This window comes from Myotis yumanensis, unplaced genomic scaffold (genome assembly GCF_028538775.1).
Source record: "Myotis yumanensis isolate MYYU_CA2020_CCGP unplaced genomic scaffold, mMyoYum1.0.hap1 SCAF_18, whole genome shotgun sequence".
NCBI classification, from domain to species: domain Eukaryota; kingdom Metazoa; phylum Chordata; class Mammalia; order Chiroptera; family Vespertilionidae; genus Myotis; species Myotis yumanensis.
The window spans coordinates 9231038-9251304 of record NW_027223769.1 but is presented as its reverse complement, the minus strand read 5'-3'; the positions used below and the strand labels follow the sequence as shown (position 1 = coordinate 9251304).

Here is a 20267-nt window from a genome sequence, read left to right as displayed (position 1 = left end):
CTGACATACCATATGTTCTACGTATCTGTCACTTATGTATCCGAAACGCCTGGAACACTACCTGTAACATGGAAGGTGTTCTGAGTTGTGTTGAATGAATGAATAAATGAATGAACGAAAAAATGAAGCAGACTGGGCACGGAGACTTCGGCTTCTGTCCTCCAATCACGTCCAGGCAGAGGTCGCAGAGGGGCAGCAAAGTGGCCACCCTGTGCAGGGAGAGCCCAGCGGAGGCCCCAGAGCCGGGCTGCTGGCAAGGTCGTCGGGCGGGCGCTGAGGGCGGGGCCTGGCGGGCGGGGCCGGCGCCTGCGCCATAAGGCCATAAAGACCGCTGCCGGGGGCCGCCTGCACGCCTTCAGCCCTTCTGGTTCCTCCGCCCTCCTCGCTGCCCGTGCATCCTGCTGCCCTCGCCATGGCCGCGCTCACCCAGAACCCGCAGTTCCAGCAGCTCCAGGAATGGCACCGCAAGCACGGCTCTGAGCTCAACCTGCGCCGCCTTTTCGAGGGGGACAAGGAACGCTTCAACCGCTTCAGGTGCGCGCGGGGCCACGGGACGTGCGGGCCGGGATCGGGGCGCGCGGGGCGCAGCGCAGGGGCTCAAGGTGTGCAGGGCCGGGGCCGGGGGGCCGGGCGGCGGTCCCTGGGAGCCCCGGCCTCGGATCAGGACCCAGGCCGCACTTCGTCCTTGACGCCTCCTTGAAGCAGGTTCCGGGAACTCGCCGGAGATCCCAGGGCTGCTTAGCCCTGAGAAGTGGGCCCGCGGCTCCCCTGCACGGGGACGTGCCCATCACCCTCCCCCTGTCCCCACCGCGCAGCCCCCGCGGATCCAGAGACCCCTTCGCTGTGGCGGGGAGGGACTCGTGCTGACGCAGCGGGCGGGGAAGGGCTGTCTGCTTCCACCCGCTCGCTGCTGAGGGCGTGGGACCCTAGCGGGGTTCGGTCTGGGTGGGGCAGGCCGGGGGGTTGCGGGCCGTCTGGTGGAAGGGTGGAGATGTGGGGACGTGATTCCCGCGGAAGAGGCCAGGGCCGGAGACCTGTGAAGGACCAGGAAATAGCAAGGAGTCTACTAGAGGACATCTTGGGGGAATGGGAATGGGCCCACCGTGCTCTGTGCAGGTGTGTTGGGGAGGGGTGGCCTGCGGCTCCGGCTGGAAGTCCCCTGTGGCCAGCCCTGTCCCCTGGGCCCTCCCCTGAGTAAGCTGAGGCGCAGAGTGGGAGTTCAGGGAGGGGCTGGTCACTGCCTGGACTAGGGAGGGACAGTGAACCTCGCTCTGTGTCTTCCCATCCCCCAGCTCGGTTTTAGCAGAGGAACGGCTCCTCACCCAGAGGCGTGCGTTCTGTTCAGAGGGCGGCCCTTCTCACTGTGCCGCTGCCCCAGGTCAGCCCGGTGGGCAGGCAGGTGACAGATGCCACCCTGTGCTGGGCCGCTTCGGCCTGTGTGGGGTATGGCACAAAGAGGATTTTTTTTCTGGAAGCAGTTCTGGTTAGGGAGCAGGCTGGGGGTACCTGGGTGTGGCCAACGGCTTCTGCCATCTTTCTGCAGCTTGAACCTCGATACCAGCCATGGGCGTATTTTGGTGGATTATTCCAAGAACCTGGTGACGGAGGGTGTGATGAAGATGCTGGTGGACCTGGTAATGTTCTTATTGGGAGGCTTGACCTGTAACCCACAGTGTGGTGGGCAAGCTGGGCTCCTGGGAGCCCCCATGTCCTTGAGCATCTTTACTTCCTGCTCTCTGTGGACCTCAGTGACTGTGCCAGTGCAGGGCTCTGAGCTCCTGGCCTGAACTTAGGTTCTGAGCCGACCCTTCTTACTCGGCGGTGGGAGAGGGTGCCAGGCTGCAGCCATCTGTCAGCCTCACCCGAGGCTGCACCAAGCCTTGTGCCCGGGAATTTGGACTCCTGGTGGCTCATGTGGGTGGTTCCCAGCCTTAGTGTCTTCTCTTGCAGGCCAAGTCCAGGGGCGTGGAGGCGGCCCGGGAGAACATGTTCAATGGCGAGAAGATCAATTTCACTGAGGTGAGCAGGCCTGGTGGCATCGGACTTCTCAGGTCCCCCAGGGCCTCTTCCTTCCTTCTCATGACCGTTGGGCTCACTGTGTCTTCACCCCTCCTGTTAGGCAATACTTTTGCTTAACAAGGGGCCTGAAGGCCTATTTCCTCCAGCCCGTTGCCGGGCCTTGGGGGGTGTCTTCCCCAAGACTGATGGTCTGAACTTGGTAAGCATGGAATGGCTCCCAGTGTCTGCCTAGGGAGAGCACGTTTCAAACCTGTGAGGAGAGGGCTTCTCAAGGCATGCGTGGAGAACTTTGATCTAGCTTTGCGCCAAGTTTTATTAATGAAAAGAAAATTCTTATGTCAAAAAATAAACCTCCTCAGTGGTAGGAGTCAAGAAGAAAGCCAGGCTTTGGGGACCACCCAGCTCCTGAATTGCTGTGGAAGCCTGGAGGCATAATAATCACTGAGCACTCAGAGGCCTGGCCTCAAGATGTTATTATCCTCCTTTTACACATGAGGAACCTGAGGCTCAGAGGTCAGGTGACTTATCCAAGAGTCATATCCGTAAGAGGTAGAGTCAGGATTGCACTGCTGGGCTAGACGGAGAGAGGCTGCAATCAAGGAGGGCTTCATGGAGGGGTACATTTACCTGTTGAAGTGGGGTCGTGCCGGAAGCTGGTCCATTCTTGCTGCTTGACACAGTCGCTGCAGGAACAAAACATCTGCACAGCATATGTTTCAAGGGACCTGGCATATATAGCATATTGTTCTTAATATGTTTGCTCTCCTTAGCGCCATGTGTTTTAACCAAGGTCACCTCTCCGAGAAAGGTTGTTTCCCCAGGTGGGGATTTTTCCCTGAGGTTAGGGAGGGGATACAACCCCTTAACTAAGTGCCAGGCGGGTAGTTAATCACTTTAACTACAAACAATCACGCTTAAGCTACATAATCTTTACTCCCTGGAATGGAGATAAGAGACGCCCTAACCTTTGCAATAGAAATTGATAGGATTAAAATCGACTGGTATAAATACAGATGTAACAAGACAATAAACATCAGATCCTAACCAGAACTTGGCTGGAGATCCCAACCAGAACTTTGGCTGGAGATCCTGGCTAGAGGTCCTGACTAGGCTGCTGATCAACTGAAGGCTGTCTCCGTGTCATTCCTTCTTCACCGACTCCGTCCACACCTTTGGGGACCCCTGGACCTGCTGGGGTTGGACCCCAGCAGGGTCGGGCAAGGTAGCATGAAGCCCTCCACCTTAGTGAAGACCATCTCTTTCCTGCCCACCTGGCATCTTTAGGTCTGTTTCCTTCAAGGACTCCTCTGCTGGCTTCAGCTTGATGAGACTGTTGCTCTTGCATGACAAGGCCAGCTGCCTGGCACCACAGACTTAGGGTCCGATTTGTTTGTGATGGGGCTGCTAGGTGAGGGAAGCTTGAGTTGCCTACTTTGCTTTACATTCAAGAGGCTGGGGGCACTTTTCAAAAGGTGCCAGCAAACACCATGTCCTCTGATCAGGAAGATGAGATGCCTTTAGGCTTAATGAGTGAGCCCTAGTCCTCTGAAGCCATTGCTTGTCTGACCTATGTTGTCACCACTCTCTACCTTCGCTCACTACCTTTTTCCTTGTCTTTTCACACCCTGAATACCTATGGGCCCTTGGGGCTTGTCCTAGGCTTGTTCCGGTCTCTCTCACCTTGTGATCATCTGCAGCACATGCTTTGCCTTTCCCCCGGGGTCCGGGGTAGCCCCCATTTCCATAAGCACACAGTGGATTCTCCGTGTGAGACCATAGTACTGACGGAGACCTCGGGCCTGCATGTCCAATGAGTAAGGGTCGAGCTGACTCTCCGGGCCACACTGCACCGTGCCGAGCTGGGAGTGTGGCTGCCCTGGGGTGGGGATCTTCTCACTCTGACTCTTGTCCCCAGAATCGGGCAGTGCTGCATGTGGCCCTGCGGAACCGGTCAAACACACCCATTCTGGTGGATGGCAAGGATGTGATGCCGGAGGTCAACAGGGTCCTAGAGAAGATGAAGTCTTTCTGCCAGGTAAGCAGCTATTGGGCCGGACTTGCCTTTAGCTGTATGTGTGCATGTATTGGGGAGTTTGGGGGCCGTGGTGGGTCACACCTCCACTCTCTTCGGAGAGGACTCAGCCCTCACTGCAGCCTAAGGGGGGTGGTCTGTGTGATTGCTGGCCCTTGGGGGCTCTGCTAAGGCACGAATGTCCCTGACCCGGTTCTGAGGGAACCCACCACCGGCAGCAGTGGAGCAGCTTCCTTCCTGAACTACAGACACCTGTGGGCTCATGGACAAACCGGCCAGTGGCCAAGGTCTGAAAAGAAAAGTGAGGGATGGGAGAGTGGGGAAGAGACTTGCTTTTCTAATCTGTGTTTAGTCATATGCCCTCATTCCCTAGTCTAGAACTCGATGAAAGACATACTTTAATCTTGCTTTGACTACGTCCCCAAAGGCTTCCTAGGCATGCACGCATGCAGCTGTCAACTCCTCTTTGAAATACACACATACCCATGCGTACACACAGGTTCGTTTTTACCTACTCTTCTGCAGCTTATTTGTACTTATAAATATGTAAGAGATGCCCTATTGTCAGCGTGACTGTACATAACTTCCTGCGTGGGGTGTAGGGGTATAGCCTCAGAGACCAGCTAGAGATTTTGCCACATCAACACTGTTGCCTCAGTGTCTTGCCCAGGGGTGATCCTGCAATGGGTGGCAGACGTCCTCAAGCCTGGAGTACAGGGATGATGTCTGTGGGCTTGTTTGTCTGTGTGGGTGTGTGCATGTTCGTGACGTGTGTGATTATCACTCTGGGAGTGATAATCTGGGTTCTGGTCAGCTTGTACTGAAAGCAGTGGCCCCCAGGAGGCTGGTCAAAGTCTGGTTGCTTTGGCTAAGAGCCATTTTCAGACCTGAAATGACAGGAGGTGATCTGGGCATCAATCCTAGGGGCCTGGCAGCCGAATGAGTAATACATCCCAGGGTGAGGGAGGCTTGGGATCCTGATGGGAATCTGGTTTCCAGAATATTCCTTAACAGTGGTTGATACGGGTGGTAGCCCTGGGTATGAAGAAGGAGATTTCCAGCCATCTGTTGTGAGTGCCAGAGCTGACATGCCTGGGAAAGCCTGCTGCTCTGTGGATCAACCCTTGTGTGCTCAGGCATGCCGTGTGGAGGGTGTGCCACTGGCTGTCTGGGGAGCCTCTTCCAGGAGAGCGCTCCCATACTGCTGGCTGCTGGAGGACCTGACTCAGACGCATAGGATATTTATAGTATAGAAAAGCTGCTGAATGGCAGCAGCTCCGTGGTGAGGAACACTCCCCATGGCTATGCTCTTAAAAGTTCCCCAGGCCCTTCCTGGAGTTGCTAAGTGGGTAGAGTGCTGGCCCATGAACTGAAGGGTCACGGGTTCGATTCCCAGTCAAGGGCATGTGCCTGGGTTGCAGGTTTAGTCCCCGGCCCCAGTCAGGGCACATTTGGGAGGCAACCAATCATGTTTCTCTCTCCTCTCTTACTCTCTTCCACTTTCTATAAAAAATCAATGGGAAAATGTATCCTCAGGTGAGGATTAGGAAAACAAACAAAAAGTTCACCGATATTGGGTGAGGATGCCATGACCTTGATTGTAGTGGCAAAAACTGAAAAGAGCTCTTTTATCAGAGGGCACTGATCAATAGAATCAGTGTGTGTTCATACACTATAGGAATTGGGAAGCACCATTAGGGATTAGGGAGCTATGGTTGCATTGACCTGCCGTGCTGTTTAGGATATACTATGATTTTAAAAAAGGAAGTTACAGAATTGGCATGTGTTGTAAAATACCATCTGGTCAAATAAAGAGTGTGTGTAGTTATATTAAAGATAAACACATTTCTCCTCTGAGGTGCTTTATTATAATAAAACCTTAATAGTGAGATCGAGAAAATGTGCAACTTACTTCCTTTTTTGTATTGATGGAAAAATGTCCATAGGTTGATTACTTTATTATTTAAAGCAAAATTAATAGTTGCTGGGTCTTCAGATTACTCCAGAATTTAGCAACTGAAAACAGCAGCCAACATCTCTGTGGATCAGGATTCGCAGCGACTCTGCCAGCTGGTTCTGCCTCAGGTCCCATAAGCTTGTGGTTCAGACGTTGGCCCAAGGTTCCGCTCATTGACAGGCTTGATGGGGGCTGCAGGATCTGCTTTCAAGTGGCTCACCAGCACTTAGTGCTGGCTTTTGGGAGCCTTGCGGTTCCTCATCAGGTGGACCTCTCCACAGACTATTTGATTGTCCTCAGGTCAAGGCAGCTGCTTTTCCCCAGAGCAAATGATCCAGAGTGCCTCAAGGTCTTTCATGAGCGAGCATCAGAAATTATTCTTTGATTTCTCTAGTACCTATTGGTTTTACAGGCCAGCTCTGATCAGAGTGGGAGGGGACTGTATAAGGACATGAATGCAATGCCAGGAGGCAAGGATCCCTGGGAACCATCTTGGAAGCCGGCTGCCATACCCTGCCCTCTGGCTTCCAGGAATTCATCATGTTCCTCCACATGCAAAATCTCCCAGTCACCTTCTCCTAAGGCAGTGGTTCTCAACCTTGGCTGCACATTAGAATCACCTGGGAATCTTTTTAAAATCCTGATTTCTGGACCTCATCCTCCGGAAATTCTGTTTCTTTGTTACTAATGTTGTGGCCCCACCCCATAACAAAGAAACAGAATTTCCGGAGGATGAGGCCCAGAAATCAGGATTTTAAAAAGATTCCCAGGTGATTCTAATGTGCAGCCAAGGTTGAGAACCACTGTCTAAGGCAGTGATGGCGAACCTATGACACGCGAACTCATTTTTTTCGTTGATTTTTCTTTGTTAAATGGCATTTAAATATATAAAATAAATATAAAAAATATAAGTCTTTGTTTTACTATGGTTGCAAATATCAAAAAATTTCTATATGTGACACGGCACCAGAGTTAAGTTAGGGTTTTTCAAAATGCTGACACGCCGAGCTCAAAAGGTTCGCCATCACTGGCCTAAGGTGATGTCCCGTTACAATATCAGCTAGCCGTCAGGAACCTCATCTCAGTTAGGCACAAGTATAGTAAGACCTGCATTTCTTTCTTCCTTCTTATTCTTTTAATCCTCGCCCTAGGATATATTTCCATTGATTTTAGAGAGAAGGGAAGAGAGAGGGAAAGACAGAGAGAAACATTGATGTGAGAGAAGCACATCGATTGGTTGCCTCCTGCACACGCTATGACCAGGGCCCGGGCCAGGGAGGAGCCTGCAACCAAGGTATGGGCCCTTGACCAGACCCTTTGGCTGACGTTCTGTCCATTGAGTCAAATGGCTAGGGCTTCATTTCTTTTAGTACAACTTAAATACAGTTCCTTTAGATCTGAAGACATGTGAATTAAAGAGACAAATTATTTACCCCTCATACACCCAACGTACAAAGGTGAAATAGCATAGGCCACCTGATAGGATCATTCCTTTCAAAAAGAGGGGGAATGGGAGGCACGCAGGACACATTTTGGCCGTTACTTGGTCAGCACTCAAAGCTTGGGAATCATCCCTTAGGGCAGTGGTTCTCAACCTGTGGGCCACGACCCCTTTGGTGGTCGAATGACCCTTTCACAGGGGTCGCCTAAGACCATCCTGCATATCAGATATTTACATTATGATTCATAACAGTAGCAACATTACAGTTATGAAGTAGCAACGAAAATAATTTTATGGTTGGGTCACAACATGAGGAACTGTATTTAAAGGGCCAGAAGGTTGAGAACCACTGCCTTAGGGGTTTTGGTTTGGGCTTCATTCATTCCTTTTATATGAAAGGTACTTGCAAATGCATGGTTTTGTCAGCCTGCCTATTCCTGTAGAAATGTGGCTAAAGGCTTCTTCTCCCGTTGTACCATCCCTGTCCCTTTTAGTCTAAACTGGTGGTGTTTCTGCCAATTCAGTTATCTTAAAAACTTTGTGTCTCCTGGCCAGTGTGTCTCAGGGGTTGAGTGTCGACCCATGAACCAGGAGGACACAGTTTCATTCTGGTCATAAGACATGCCCGGGTTTCAGGCTCCAACCCCAGTGGGGGGCGTGCAGGAGGCAGCCCGTAGATGATGCTCTTTCACCATTGATGTTTCTAACTTTCTCTCCCTCTGCCTTCCTCTCTCTGAAATCAATAAAAATATTTCTTTTAAAAAAAGAAAAGAAACTGTGAGGTTCTCCTATAAAGCTTATTGAGGGGTTCACTCCATTAGACAAAAGTAATACCCACAAATGTCTTCAAGATAACTTTTTCTTACCATTGCTTCTGAGACCACAGAGATAATAATCTTGAGCTTCTTAGAAGCTTTATCTCACGAAAAGGTTCTCTGTGTTACCACCTTAGCTTTTTCTGAGGTCTTAGAGGGTTTACAGCTACACTCTCAGCGTTGTCTTCATGCTATGCTTTTGTGACAGTGCTCTGAATTTGCTCTTTGCCAAGGAACCATCTCTCTTTTTTTTAAAAAAATTGATTTTTAGAGAGAAAGGAAATGAGAGAGAAACATAGATGGACTGCCTCCCGCACACCCCTATGCAACCTGAACATGTGCCCTGACCAGGAATCAAACCAGGAACCTTTTGGTGCATCGGATGACATCCAACCAACTGAGCCACACAGGCTGGGGCAAAGAACCATCTCTTAATTTTAGCATCACTTGCTTCCTTGAGAGGCTGTGAATTTTCAAACCCAACATTGTGCCCCCCATTGTGCCACTGCTGCCAGTGGCCTCGCTCTGTGGGAGGCGACCCTGGCAGGCCAATCTGGGGACGGCGAGGGGCACCCATTGCCCCGCTGCTGGTCGCCGCCACGCTCCACCCCATTGCCCCCGCTCCCTCTGCCCTCTGGCACGCCCCTTGGCTAGTCTGGCGCCACATGCTCGCCGGCCCTGTCCCCCGCCGACTGGTCGGACCATTTGCATATTACACTTTTGTTATATAGGACTAGAGGCCCGGTGCAAATTGTGCACCTGGGGGGTTCCCTCAGCCCGACTTGCGCCCTCTCGCAGTCTGGGAGCCCTCGGGGGATGTCCAACTGACAGCTTCAGCCCGCTCCCCACGCGGGCCAAAGCCATCAGTCGGACATCCTTGGTGCTGCCATGGGGCAGGAGATGTTCCCGCCACCGCCGCTGCACTCGCCAGCTGTGAGCCCAGCTTAGGGCTTCTGGCTGAGCGGCGCTCCCCCTGTGGGAGTGCGCTGACCACCAGGGGGAAGCTCCTGCCTTGAGTGTCTGTCCCCTGATGGTCATTGCACGTCATAGCGACCAGTCGTTCTGCCTTTGGTCAATGTGTATATTAGCCTTTTATTATATAGGATAACAAATTACACTCAAATTTGGCTTAAAACAGCAATAAACGTTTATCTCACATAGTTTCTATGGGTCAGAAATTATGGACTGGCTTAACTGGTTTGGGGGTCTCTCTTGAGGTTGTGGTCAGGGTGTTTGCCAGGGCTGCCCTTAACCTGAATGTTTGGCAGGTTCTGGAGGATCTTCTTCCCAGGTGGTTCCCATTCATGGATGGTGAATTGGCCCTGGCTGTTGGAAGAACGCCTCAGTTCCTTGCCACATGGGCTTCTTCATGTGAACTTTTGTGTGTCCTCCAACATAGTAGATGGCTCCACCAAAAGTGAGTCATACAAGAGAGCAAGACGAAACCTTTCATGACCCCGCTTCTGAAGTCATGCGCCATCCTGCCCGCAGTACCACAAAGGGTGCACAGCTCAGCCCTGTTCAGCATACGGACCGTGCTAGGGCGTGAATACCAGGGGGCAAGAATCATTTGAGGTCCATATGGAGGTTGGCTGTGTGTTTGGTACAGACCAGTGTTAGTGATGGGCATTTCGCATCTCTTGGTCTCTGATACGTTGGGTTCTGCTAGAGTTCGCCCTTGTTTTATAAATTTTGACAATATTACTGTGCGGTGAGGATGTATCCCACCTTGCCAATGATGAAATAGCTGGTGATGAGTGTGGCAGGCATCTGCCACTCAGTGGGCCCCTGTGAAGGCCTGAAAGTTAGGACTGAGGCATAAGGAGGAAGCAGTAATGATGTGTTTGAGCAGCAGCTTACCCTTAGGGCTTTGGGCTAATCACATCTCTCACTCTACACCAGCGCGTCCGAAGTGGTGACTGGAAGGGGCACTCGGGCAAGTCCATCACAGACGTCATCAACATCGGCATCGGGGGCTCGGACCTGGTAAGGAGAGGACGGTCTTGGGGTGGGGTGAGGGGTCCCATCCAGGGCCTTGGTTTCTCCAATGATGGGACCTGGCTGTCCCTACCTCTTCCCCTTGGAATCTTGTTTTCTGATGCTACGTCTCCCCACAGGGACCCCTCATGGTGACTGAAGCCCTTAAGCCGTACTCTTCGGGAGGACCCCGGGTCTGGTTTGTCTCCAACATTGATGGGACCCACATTGCCAAAACCTTGGCCAACCTGAACCCTGATTCCTCCCTGTTCATCATCGCTTCCAAGGTACGGGCCTCACACCCAGCCTGGCTCCCCTGTGTGTGTTGGGGTGGGGGCAGGGCATGGGACCCTCCCCACCACTTCTGAGTGGACTCTGTGTTGTGGATCCAGGCAGCACAGCTGCCCTCAGACTGTTCCTTGTCTGGGGGCATTCACTGTTTACCTGATAAAAGCCTGAACTCATCAGTTGGAATCTTGGTCTTCAGGCCATACCCAGTTGCTTTATGGGATCTGTGCTCAGCCTGGGACTGTTCTCATCCTTAGTGACCTGTCTCTAGTATCTGCTCCTTTCTGATCCCAGAGCCATGCTCAGATAATGTAAGAGTTTTGTTTGTTGCCATCTCTGCCCTATTTACTCATATTAATGCACATAAAATATTAAAAATCCCATCTGAATTCTGAGATACAGCCTAGCCTGGGCTGAAGGAACGTCCAGGCGTGGCCACAGCTCTTCTCCTGGAAGATGTTCTGGCCTTTGACCTGTGGCGGGGATCAGAGGAAGGGGGTGGGTTGTGGCTCTTAGTAGGGTTCCCCTCTCCCTCTGGTTGTGAAGGCCTGGGATCACAGGATGTCGCTGCTACTTCCAGGCCCCTTTTAGCCCCAGACACAGCCACTCACCGTGGCTCTGTGGACCTGTGGGTGGAGGTTATGTGGAGTCATGCACTGCTCCTTGTGACAACCGGGCACCCACATGGCCTCTGCTGCTCAGACTGCTGTGCTCTCTGGTTGCAGACCTTTACCACCCAGGAGACCATCACGAACGCAGAGACGGCAAAGGAGTGGCTCCTCCAGTCGTCCAAGGATGTGAGTGCTGGGTGGGCGGTGGGCGGTGGGCGGTGGGCAGTGTGTGGGCCAGGAAGGACGGGGTGGGGTTGCCCATCCACCTGAGTGGCTCAGCAGCCTCTCTGGTGCCTGACTTTCCTGGTTAATGTGGCAAAACCTGCTCTAATTGGCTGAGGGCCCTTTCTTTAAGGCCCCTTGGCTCTGTGGAATCCTCTCCTCCCCTGGCCACACCCACTGTATAAGGAAGGCCATTCCTGGGCCTTGTATGCTGATGAGGTAGATGGGCCAGCCGACCTCTCTGTCCTCTTGACCTTGAGGTGGTGCTCCTCCAACAGCCTCAGAACCAAGGACCTGGGTTTCTCTAGAGATGGGAGTGTCCCTCCCATGGGTGGCCCCCTGGGATGGGTTCAGTGTAACTTGGCTCTGTCTCTTGTAGCCTTCTTCTGTTGCGAAGCACTTTGTTGCCCTGTCTACTAATACGGTAAGTGGCCGCGTGGGTCCCCAGACTACCTCCCCGGGAGGGCCCACACCACATAAGGACATGGCCTTTCAAAGTACGCGCCAAGATGCGGTTCACAGGTTCGGGAACCTCGGCTTGGCTGATGGGATAGGAGGGTTGGTTGGGTGCCTATGAGGGAAGTGAGCTACAAACTCCCCTTGTCTTTTCTGCATTCTCCCAAGTCTCTGCAGCTCCAAGGGCTTTGCAGTCAGTGAGATCAGGGCAGCCCCATGCATTTCCAAGGCCTGGGTGATAATTCGGAACACTCCATGCACACGACCTCCCTACCACCAGCCTCTTCCCAAATGGGGTTGGGGTTGCATCCCAGTTCTTACATGAGGATGTGACTTTTCCCCCGGTGGTTGCGGGATTAGAATGCGGCCCACCTACCTGCCAGGTCTCATGGTCTGCCTGGCCGGAGGTTGTGCAAGGTAGGGTGGGAGTGGGCCAGCGGGGCAGCGTGGGGCTCGGAATAACAACCACGGCAAACCTTGTGAGCACTTGGCGTGCGGAGGGCTTTGTGCTGGGCTTTGTCAGAGTTGGAACCACACCCAGGTTCCTTACTGCTCCCTCCCACCCCTTCCACCTCTTCCTGCCTCCACTGCTGACCTGCCCATCGAGGGAGACAGGCGGCCCTCCTTAGGCTGGCTAACCACAGTGCCACTGTCCGGCAGAGCCTGAGCAAGTGGTGGTCAAAGACATGTGGGTGCTCCTGCTGGCCAGGAAGCCGGCACCTCTACCTGGGGGATTGGAGCCCCTGAGGAATCAGACTGATCATCCCTGAAGGCTTCCTAGGGCAGAGTCGCCATCCCAGATTTTGAAAGGGCTGGGCAGGTGTCCTGGCTGTGTGGTACCTGGCCTGGAGGTAGCCCCTTCCAGGGCTCGGGTTCCAGCACTAGGCTCAGTTTCCCAGATGTCCAGGGAGGGGGGGGGTCAGTCTCTGTAACTCTGACAGGCAGATGCAGGTGGGTCTTGCCAGAGCAGCATGTGGGCCAGGTCCTCATACTGGGTGTGCAACCCCCTCAGCAGGAAGGTTTCACAGGTGCTGGGCCACTGGCGTGCTGGATTCGAGCTGGCCTGGTGTCCAGTTCTGGGGGCGGGCAGCTCTTGGTCCCTGTCCTGGACTCATAGGCTGTTCCAGCCCTGCCCCATCTGGGGCTCTGCGGGAGGTGGGGGTGCTCCCATGCTCGGACCCCACAACTCCTTATGCCCTGGAGCTCTTGTTCTTGTCCAGCTAATCGTGCTTCTTCTTTCCCTCTCCCTTTGCTGTTTGTAGACCAAAGTGAAGGAGTTTGGAATTGACCCTCAAAACATGTTCGAGTTCTGGGATGTAAGTAAAGGCACTTCCTTGCTGGGTTAACTATGTGTCCTTCTCTAAGTCATGACTGTTGAGCCACAGATAAGGGTCCTATGGGGTCAGGTCAATGTTTATTGATTACCTGCTGCATGTCTGGCTTTGAGAAAAGCCAAGAGGCCCCCAGAGAGGCCTGTGGGGCAGGAGCAGCCCAGTCAGGATGAGGGCTCCACTTCCACCGAGGGGGAGCCAAGCTTACAAGGCTAGGGTGACACTCCCCTGGGTGCCTGGCAGCCGCCCCTACCCTCCTCTTGAAGCTGAGGCTATGAGTTATTCTCAGTGGTGACCTTTCTCCGGAACTACAGCCGCAATCTGAAAAGGCCAAGGGGCAGGGAGAGGCAGCGGGTGTGGCCAGGCAGGCCTGGGAAGATTGTGCAGGTGCAACTGGAGGGCAGCAAAGAGGAGGCACCAGGCCCGGGGCCTGGGAAGGGCCTTGCTAGGCAGCTTGCAGAGCAAAATTTGACTGAGTGGCAGAGCTGTGGGCCACTCCACCGACATGTGGTCACATGAACTCATCTCTGCTAGAGCCACACCTGGTGCCAAGCAATGAGCGGGAGCTTTCCTTGCAGCTTGCCTGAGGGCAGCAGTGGTGTGAGAAGGCCTCCGGCTGTGGAATGCAGGGAAGGCTTGGGGTGCAGGGTGCGCTGTGGGTGCTGTGAATGCGGGGGTCATAACCATGGCCAGCGCACCAAAGAGGGCTTGATCCCTGGGGCTGTTTCCAGGCCTTTAGACTGTTTGCATGGTGACAGCATTCACAAATATAACTTTTGAAAGCTCTAAAGGCTGTGGAGTCTGGGAGAGAATTAAGCTCTAAGGTACCTACGGTGTGCAATGATTTAATTTCTTTCTAGAATGGGACTAGTTATGTACCATCCTTTGGAGAATTGAGAAGTCACTCAAATAATTTTCTACATCCAGTGGTCCAGATGAGGAACTGCGGTTGAGAGAGACTGCAGCTGTAACAAATGCTACGTGCCTGCTAAGGGAGGGGAGGCACCTTTCACCTCCTCCCAGGATCTGGAGCCTGAGCGAGTGGTGGTCCGGGACATGTGCTCCTGGTAGCCAGGAAGCTAGCCAGGTTATGTCCTAGTCTGGGTATTCAGTGCCCGTAACTGCCCAGCATGCAGAGATGAGCTGGGATCTGGCTTAGGGAGAGGCCTGTGTCTCCCAGGTAAGGCCTAGGAATGATACTTGGGCACAGGAACATGGGTCTAGGGCTGCCTAGTGAGGCCTAGGTGGCCAGGCACAGCAGAGGCCTCCTGGCCAGGCCAAACATACCACATGCCACAGTAGCTGGAGGAGGGACCTGTCTGGTTCACTAAAAGTATATGTTGCTGAATTGAGTCGTTGGCATCTGAGGAGCCAAGAACAGGGGCAGGTGAAGTTCAGGAGTTAGGGGGTCTCAGGTGAGGCAGAGGAGTCAGGACAGACATAGGGATATTGCATTGGCTCTGAGGTAAGGTTAGAAGAGTCCAGTTGGGCAGAGGTATGTGAAGTGAGGCCCAATCTGTTGAGGTCGGTCATGGGGCAGCTTCATGTGTTGGGATCAAGCAAGGGCACGGCAGTAAATCATGGGCTGCCTCCGGGCTCACCAGTCAGCACACAGTGAAGAGCTAATTTTGCCTGGTGAGGTGTGAAGAGGAACCAGGACAGGTACAGGTGGGTTCTAGAGGGTGCAGGACAGGTAAAGGTACAGGTGAGGTCTTTGAATTCTGGAGGAGAAACAGGTATTTAGAGATGGTTCTATCAAGTGAGGTCTGAGGATCCAAAGTCACATACAGGTATTTAAATCTGGATCTGTGAGTTGAGGTTTAGATCTGGGACAGGTACATATATTGGGGTCTCTCTGGTCAGTTCTGAGAAGTCAGCGTCAGGTAATGGGTAACTGATCACTCAAATGAGGTGATTAGAACTCAGGATTAGACAAACATAGATAGGTGAGCCCCCTGAGCCAGGGCAACCACCGGGCTCTCAGCATCCTGACCAGGTGTGATGGGCAGAGCACAAGGTACTGCAGAAACCTCTGAGGTTCCATAACTAGGCAAGGCATGGCCTGTGGCATTGGGCTCTGGCTGGGGTAGGCTTAGAGGAGCCTACATGAGAGAGAGGTAAGAACGCACCTGGTTATAAAAGGTGATGATTTGCATCCTGGGCAGAATGCAGCAGGATGAAATGAGATTTCATCACCCTACTCAGAATGGTGTGCAATTAAAATTTTGTAAATTGTTTATTTCTGGAATTTTCTATTTAATATTTTTGGACCATGGTTGCCCCTGGTAACTGAAATTGCAGGACGTGAAATGAATAAGGGGTGACTTGGAGTCTGCCAGGTAAAGCTACACCTGTCTGAGGTCTCGGGTGCTGGAATCAGACAAGGTGTGTGTGACTAGGTTTCTTAAGGAGGCCTGAGGAGCCAAGATTAGGCACATTTAGGTAGAACTGGGTTGGTCAGGTAAGGACCAACTGGAGCCAAAGATAGGCAGAGACAGAGCTGAGTCTGACAGGTGAGTTCTGACAGGTCGGGGTCAGACTTTGTCCTCAGGTGATGTCTGAGCAGTTCTGGTGTTGCATAGAGGTCGATGGGAAAAGACTGAAAGCTGGAGTCAGGCCAAGGGGTGTAGAACTGCATCCATCTGGAAGGTTTGCGAATTCTGGGTCTGACTCAGGTGTGTGGAGCAGGGTGTCAAGTGAAGTTCGAGTTGAAGGGAGATACACAGGTTAGTACTTTTGGGTCTTGAACAGGTAAGTTCTGAGCTGCTAAGGTCAGGCCCTGGTTCTTATTCTACATCTGAGGAGCTGGGGTCAAACACAGGTAGGTAGAGTTGAGTGTTTCAGGTTGTGTCTGTGAAATCAAGGGCAAGCAGAGGTAGGTTGACCTGAAAAGCCATGGCTAAAGTTCTGTCTCACTGGTGAGCTCAGGCACAGGTAGGTAGAGCAGATCTGTAGGAGAGGCCTGAGGAGCCAGGGTTAGGCTCATCTACAAAGAACTGAATCTCTTAGATTACCTCTGAGAATATGGAGTGAAAACAGGTGAAAACAGCAGGATCTCTCTGGTGAGAGCTGAGGTGCTGGGATTAGGTACAATCTCCCAGGTAAGGTCAGGTTTGGCAGATAGAACTGTCTCTCTACCTATCTTGTAGAGATTTCATGTGAGGTTGAGGAGTTGTGGCCAGGTACACGTATATGGAATTGAGTTTCTCAGGTAAGGTCTATGGAATCTGCACCTGGCACAAGTTTGTATCCTTGGCTCTGTCAGTGTGTTAGGCACAGGTGGGTAGAACAGGGTTTGTCAGGGAAGACCTATTCGGGCCAGGATCAGGTCAAGTTAATAAACTGGGTCTGACAAGTGAAATCTAAAAAGTCACAGTCAAGCTCAGGTAAGAATCGAATGCATTCAATGAGATGTAAGCAGGGAAGATGAGGTACAGGTAGGCAAAGAAAGCCCACCAGGTGCAGTCTTAGCAGCCAGGAACAAGCTCAGGTAGGCAGCACTATCCCACCGGGTGAGGTCTGAGGAGCGAGTGTCAAGCACAGGTGAGCAGGTCTGAGGACACAGGGTCAAGCATTGGTAGGCAAAGCTAGCCTATCAGGTGTGTTCTGGCCCAGGGTCAAGTACAGGTAGGTAGAGCTGGGCCACAAGCTGCAATGTAAGTAGCCACAGTCATCTATAGGAAGAACTGGCCTTCCAGGTTTAGTCTGAGGATGGAGGGTCAAGCACAGGTAGGTAGAACTTTCCCACCCAGTGTGGTCTAAGGAGCCAGTGTCAAGCAAGGTAGGCAGAGCTGGCCCACCAAGTACAGTATGAGGAGCCAGGATCATGTGCAGGTAGGCAGAGCTGACACACCACACACAGTATAAAGAGCCAGTGTCTGCCCAGATGGCGTGGCTCAGTGATTGAGTGGCGACCTATGAACCAGAAGGTCACGGTTCCATTCCCGGTCAGGGCATATGCCCTGGTTGCGGGCTTGATGCCCAGGAGGAAGAGGGGAGCATGCCAAGAGGTAGCCAATCAATTATTCTCTCTCATCATTGATGTTTCTATCTCTCCCTTCCTCTCTAAAATCAATTTTTTTTAAAAAGCCAATGTTGCCAGCACTGGTTTGGCTCAGTGGATAGAGCGTCGGCCTGCGGACTGAAGGGTCCCGGGTTCGATTCCAGTCAAGGGCATGTACCTTGGTTGCGGGCACATCCCCAGTGGTGTGCAGGAGGCAGCTGATCGATGTTTCTCTCTCATCGATGTTTCTATCTCTCTATTCCTTTCCCTTCCTCTCTGTAAAAAAAAAAAAAAATCAATAAAATATATTGAAAAAATAAAAAATAAAAAAAATAATAAAAAAAAAAAATAAAAAGCCAATGTTATTTGCAGGTAGGTAGACCTGGCTCACAGGTGTGGTCTGAGGAGCCAAGGTCAAGTACAGGTAGTAGGTAGAGCTGGACCACCAGGTGAGGCCTGAGGAGCCAGGGCTAAGCATAGGTAGTCAGAAATGCCCACTAAGTACAATATAAGGAGCCAGGGTCACATACAGGTAGGTAGAATCAGCTCACCAGATAAGGTCTGAGAACCCAAAGTCAAGCACAGGTAAGCAGAGCTGGCCCGCCAGGTGTGTCTGAGGACCCAGGATCAAGCACAGGTAGGCAGAACTGGCCTACCAGCTGTAGTGTAAGGAGCCAGGGTCATCTATAGTTTTACGGAACTGGCCTGCCATGTGAGGTTGGAGGAGTCAGGGTCAAGCACAGGTAGGCAGAGACGGCCTGTCAGGTGTGGTCTGAGGAGCCAAGGTCAAGCACAGGTAGGCAGAGCCCATTTGGTACAGTATAAGGAGCCATGGTCATATACAGGTAGGTAGACCTGGACTACCAGTTGTGGAGGAGCCTAGGTCAAGAACAGGTAGGCAGAACTGACCTGCCAGGTACTGTCTGAAGATCCAGGGTCAAGCACAGGTAGGTAGAACTGTCCCACCAGATATGGTCTGAGGAGAGAAGCTCAAGCACAGGTAGGCAGAGCTGGCCTACTAGGTACAGTATAAAATGCCAAGGTCATGCCCTAGCTGGTTTGGCTCAGTGGATAGAGCGTCGGCCTGTAGACTGAAGGGTCCTGGGTTTGATTTGGTCAAGGGCACATGCCCAGTAGGGGCCATGCAGGAGGCAGCCTGTCAATGATTCTCTCTCATCATTGATGTTTCTCTATCTCTCCCTCTTTCTTCCTCTTTGAAATCAATAAAAATATATATTTTTTAAAAATGCCAGGGTCATGTACAGGTAGGTAGGTCATGTACAGGTAGGTAGCTGGCTGGCCTACCAGGTGTGATTGGAGGAACCAAAGTCAAGCTCAGGTAGGCAGAGTTGGCACACCTGCTGCAGTGTAAGGGACCAGGAGTATGAAATGGTCTGACAGATTTTACCAGAGGACCCAGGGTCCAGTACAGGTAGGTAGAGCTGCCATCAAGTATAGTCTGAAGAGCCCAAGTCAAGCACAGGTAGGCAAAGCAGGCCCACTAGGTACAGTATAAAGCAGTGATGGCGAACCTATGACACGCGTGTCCGAGGTGACACATGAACTCATTTTTTTGGTTGATTTTTCTTTGTTAAATGGCATTTAAATATATAAAATAAATATCAAAAATATAAATATTTGTTTTACTATGGTTGCAAATACCAAAAAATTTCTATATGTGACACGGCACCAGAGTTAAGTTAGGATTTTTCAAAATACTGACACGCCGAGCTCAGAAGGTTCGCCATCACTGGTATAAAGAGCCAGGGTCATGTACAGGTAGGTAGAACTGTCCTGTCATGTGTGGTCTGAGGAGATAAGGTCAAGCACAGGTAGGCAGAGCTGACCTGCCAGGTGCTGTCTGAGGACGCAGGTCAAGCACATGTAGGTAGAACTATCCTATTAGGTGTGGTTTGAGGAGCCAAACTCAAGCAAAGGTCACCAGATGTGGCTGAGGAGCTAGGTACAGTGGAAGGAGCCAGGGTCATATGCAGCTAGATAAAGTTGGCCCATAAATGTAGTCTGCGAACCCAAGATCAATCCACGGATAGGTAGAGCGGGCCCACCTAGTGTAGTTTAAGAAACCAGAATCTAAGGCAGGTACGCAAAGCCTGTCTGCCACGTGTGTAGTGTCTTATGAACTTTAAAGAGTTAGAGTTGAACGCAGGTAGATAGAGTTGGCTCTTTCAAGTATTGGATTCAGGTGAAAACAGGTACCCTTGGGTCTTTGTGTTGAGGCCTGAAGAACCAGGGTACAGCCTTCCAGATCAGCCAGAGCACTGTGGGGCTTATGGAGCTCCAGGGGCCAAAGTTAGACACAAGTAGGCAGATGTGGTTCTCAAGCAGGGACTTTGGAGCTAGAGGTACGTATGCCTGGATCCTGAAGGCGAAGTCCTTGGAACATGGCTCTGGCTTAGGTGTGTTGACCCAGGTCTTAGAAGTTAGGCTGGGGAACATGGGTTAGTCACAAGTAGGTAGAACTGCATCTCTCAGGTGGGGTCTGTGGAGCACAGGTATGCAGCGATGTCCATGTCTGATGAGATCTGTGACTCCTCAGGGAGGTATTGATGCACAGGGTAAGCAGGGTTGTGAGTGTTGGATCTGTCTATCGTGGTCGGCAAACTGTGGCTCACGAGCCACATGCGGCTCTTTGGCCCCTTGAGTGTGGCTCTTCCTAAGCCTTAGGAGTACCCTAATTAAGTTAATAACAATGTACCTACCTATATAGTTTTAAGTTTAAAAAATTTGGCTCTCAAAAGAAATTTCATGCCCTAACCGGTTTGGCTCAGTAGAGCGTCAGCCTGCAGACTGAAGGGTCCCAGGTTCAATTCCGGTCAAGGGCATGTACCTTGGTTGCGGGCACATCCCCAGTAGGGGGTGTGCAGGAGGCAGCTGAATCAATGTTTCTCTCTCATCGATGTTTCTAGCTCTCTATCCCTCTCCCTTCCTCTCTGTAAAAAATCAATAAAATATATTTTAAAAAAAAAAGAAATTTCAATCATTGTACTGTTGATATTTGGCTCTGTTGACTAATGAGTTTGCCGACCACTGGTCTAGAAGATGAGAAGAGCAGAGTCAAGCATAGGATATAGACTTGGGCCTCTCAAGTTAGGCC

General features: G+C 51.9%; 1 protein-coding gene across 1 annotated transcript in view; it reads left to right on the top strand.

The window, feature by feature from the left end:
• Window positions 1-348: 348 nt before the first annotated feature.
• The window catches only part of GPI (glucose-6-phosphate isomerase), a 28788-nt gene continuing 8869 nt past the window's right edge, over window positions 349-20267 (top strand). Inside the window, exons 1-9 of the mRNA XM_070399104.1 lie at window positions 349-534; window positions 1544-1634; window positions 1951-2019; window positions 3935-4054; window positions 10167-10250; window positions 10382-10528; window positions 11255-11326; window positions 11742-11786; window positions 13081-13134. Coding sequence (XP_070255205.1) covers window positions 413-534; window positions 1544-1634; window positions 1951-2019; window positions 3935-4054; window positions 10167-10250; window positions 10382-10528; window positions 11255-11326; window positions 11742-11786; window positions 13081-13134 — 804 coding nt within the window. The 5' untranslated portion in view covers window positions 349-412. The remainder of the gene's footprint in view (window positions 535-1543; window positions 1635-1950; window positions 2020-3934; window positions 4055-10166; window positions 10251-10381; window positions 10529-11254; window positions 11327-11741; window positions 11787-13080; window positions 13135-20267) is intronic.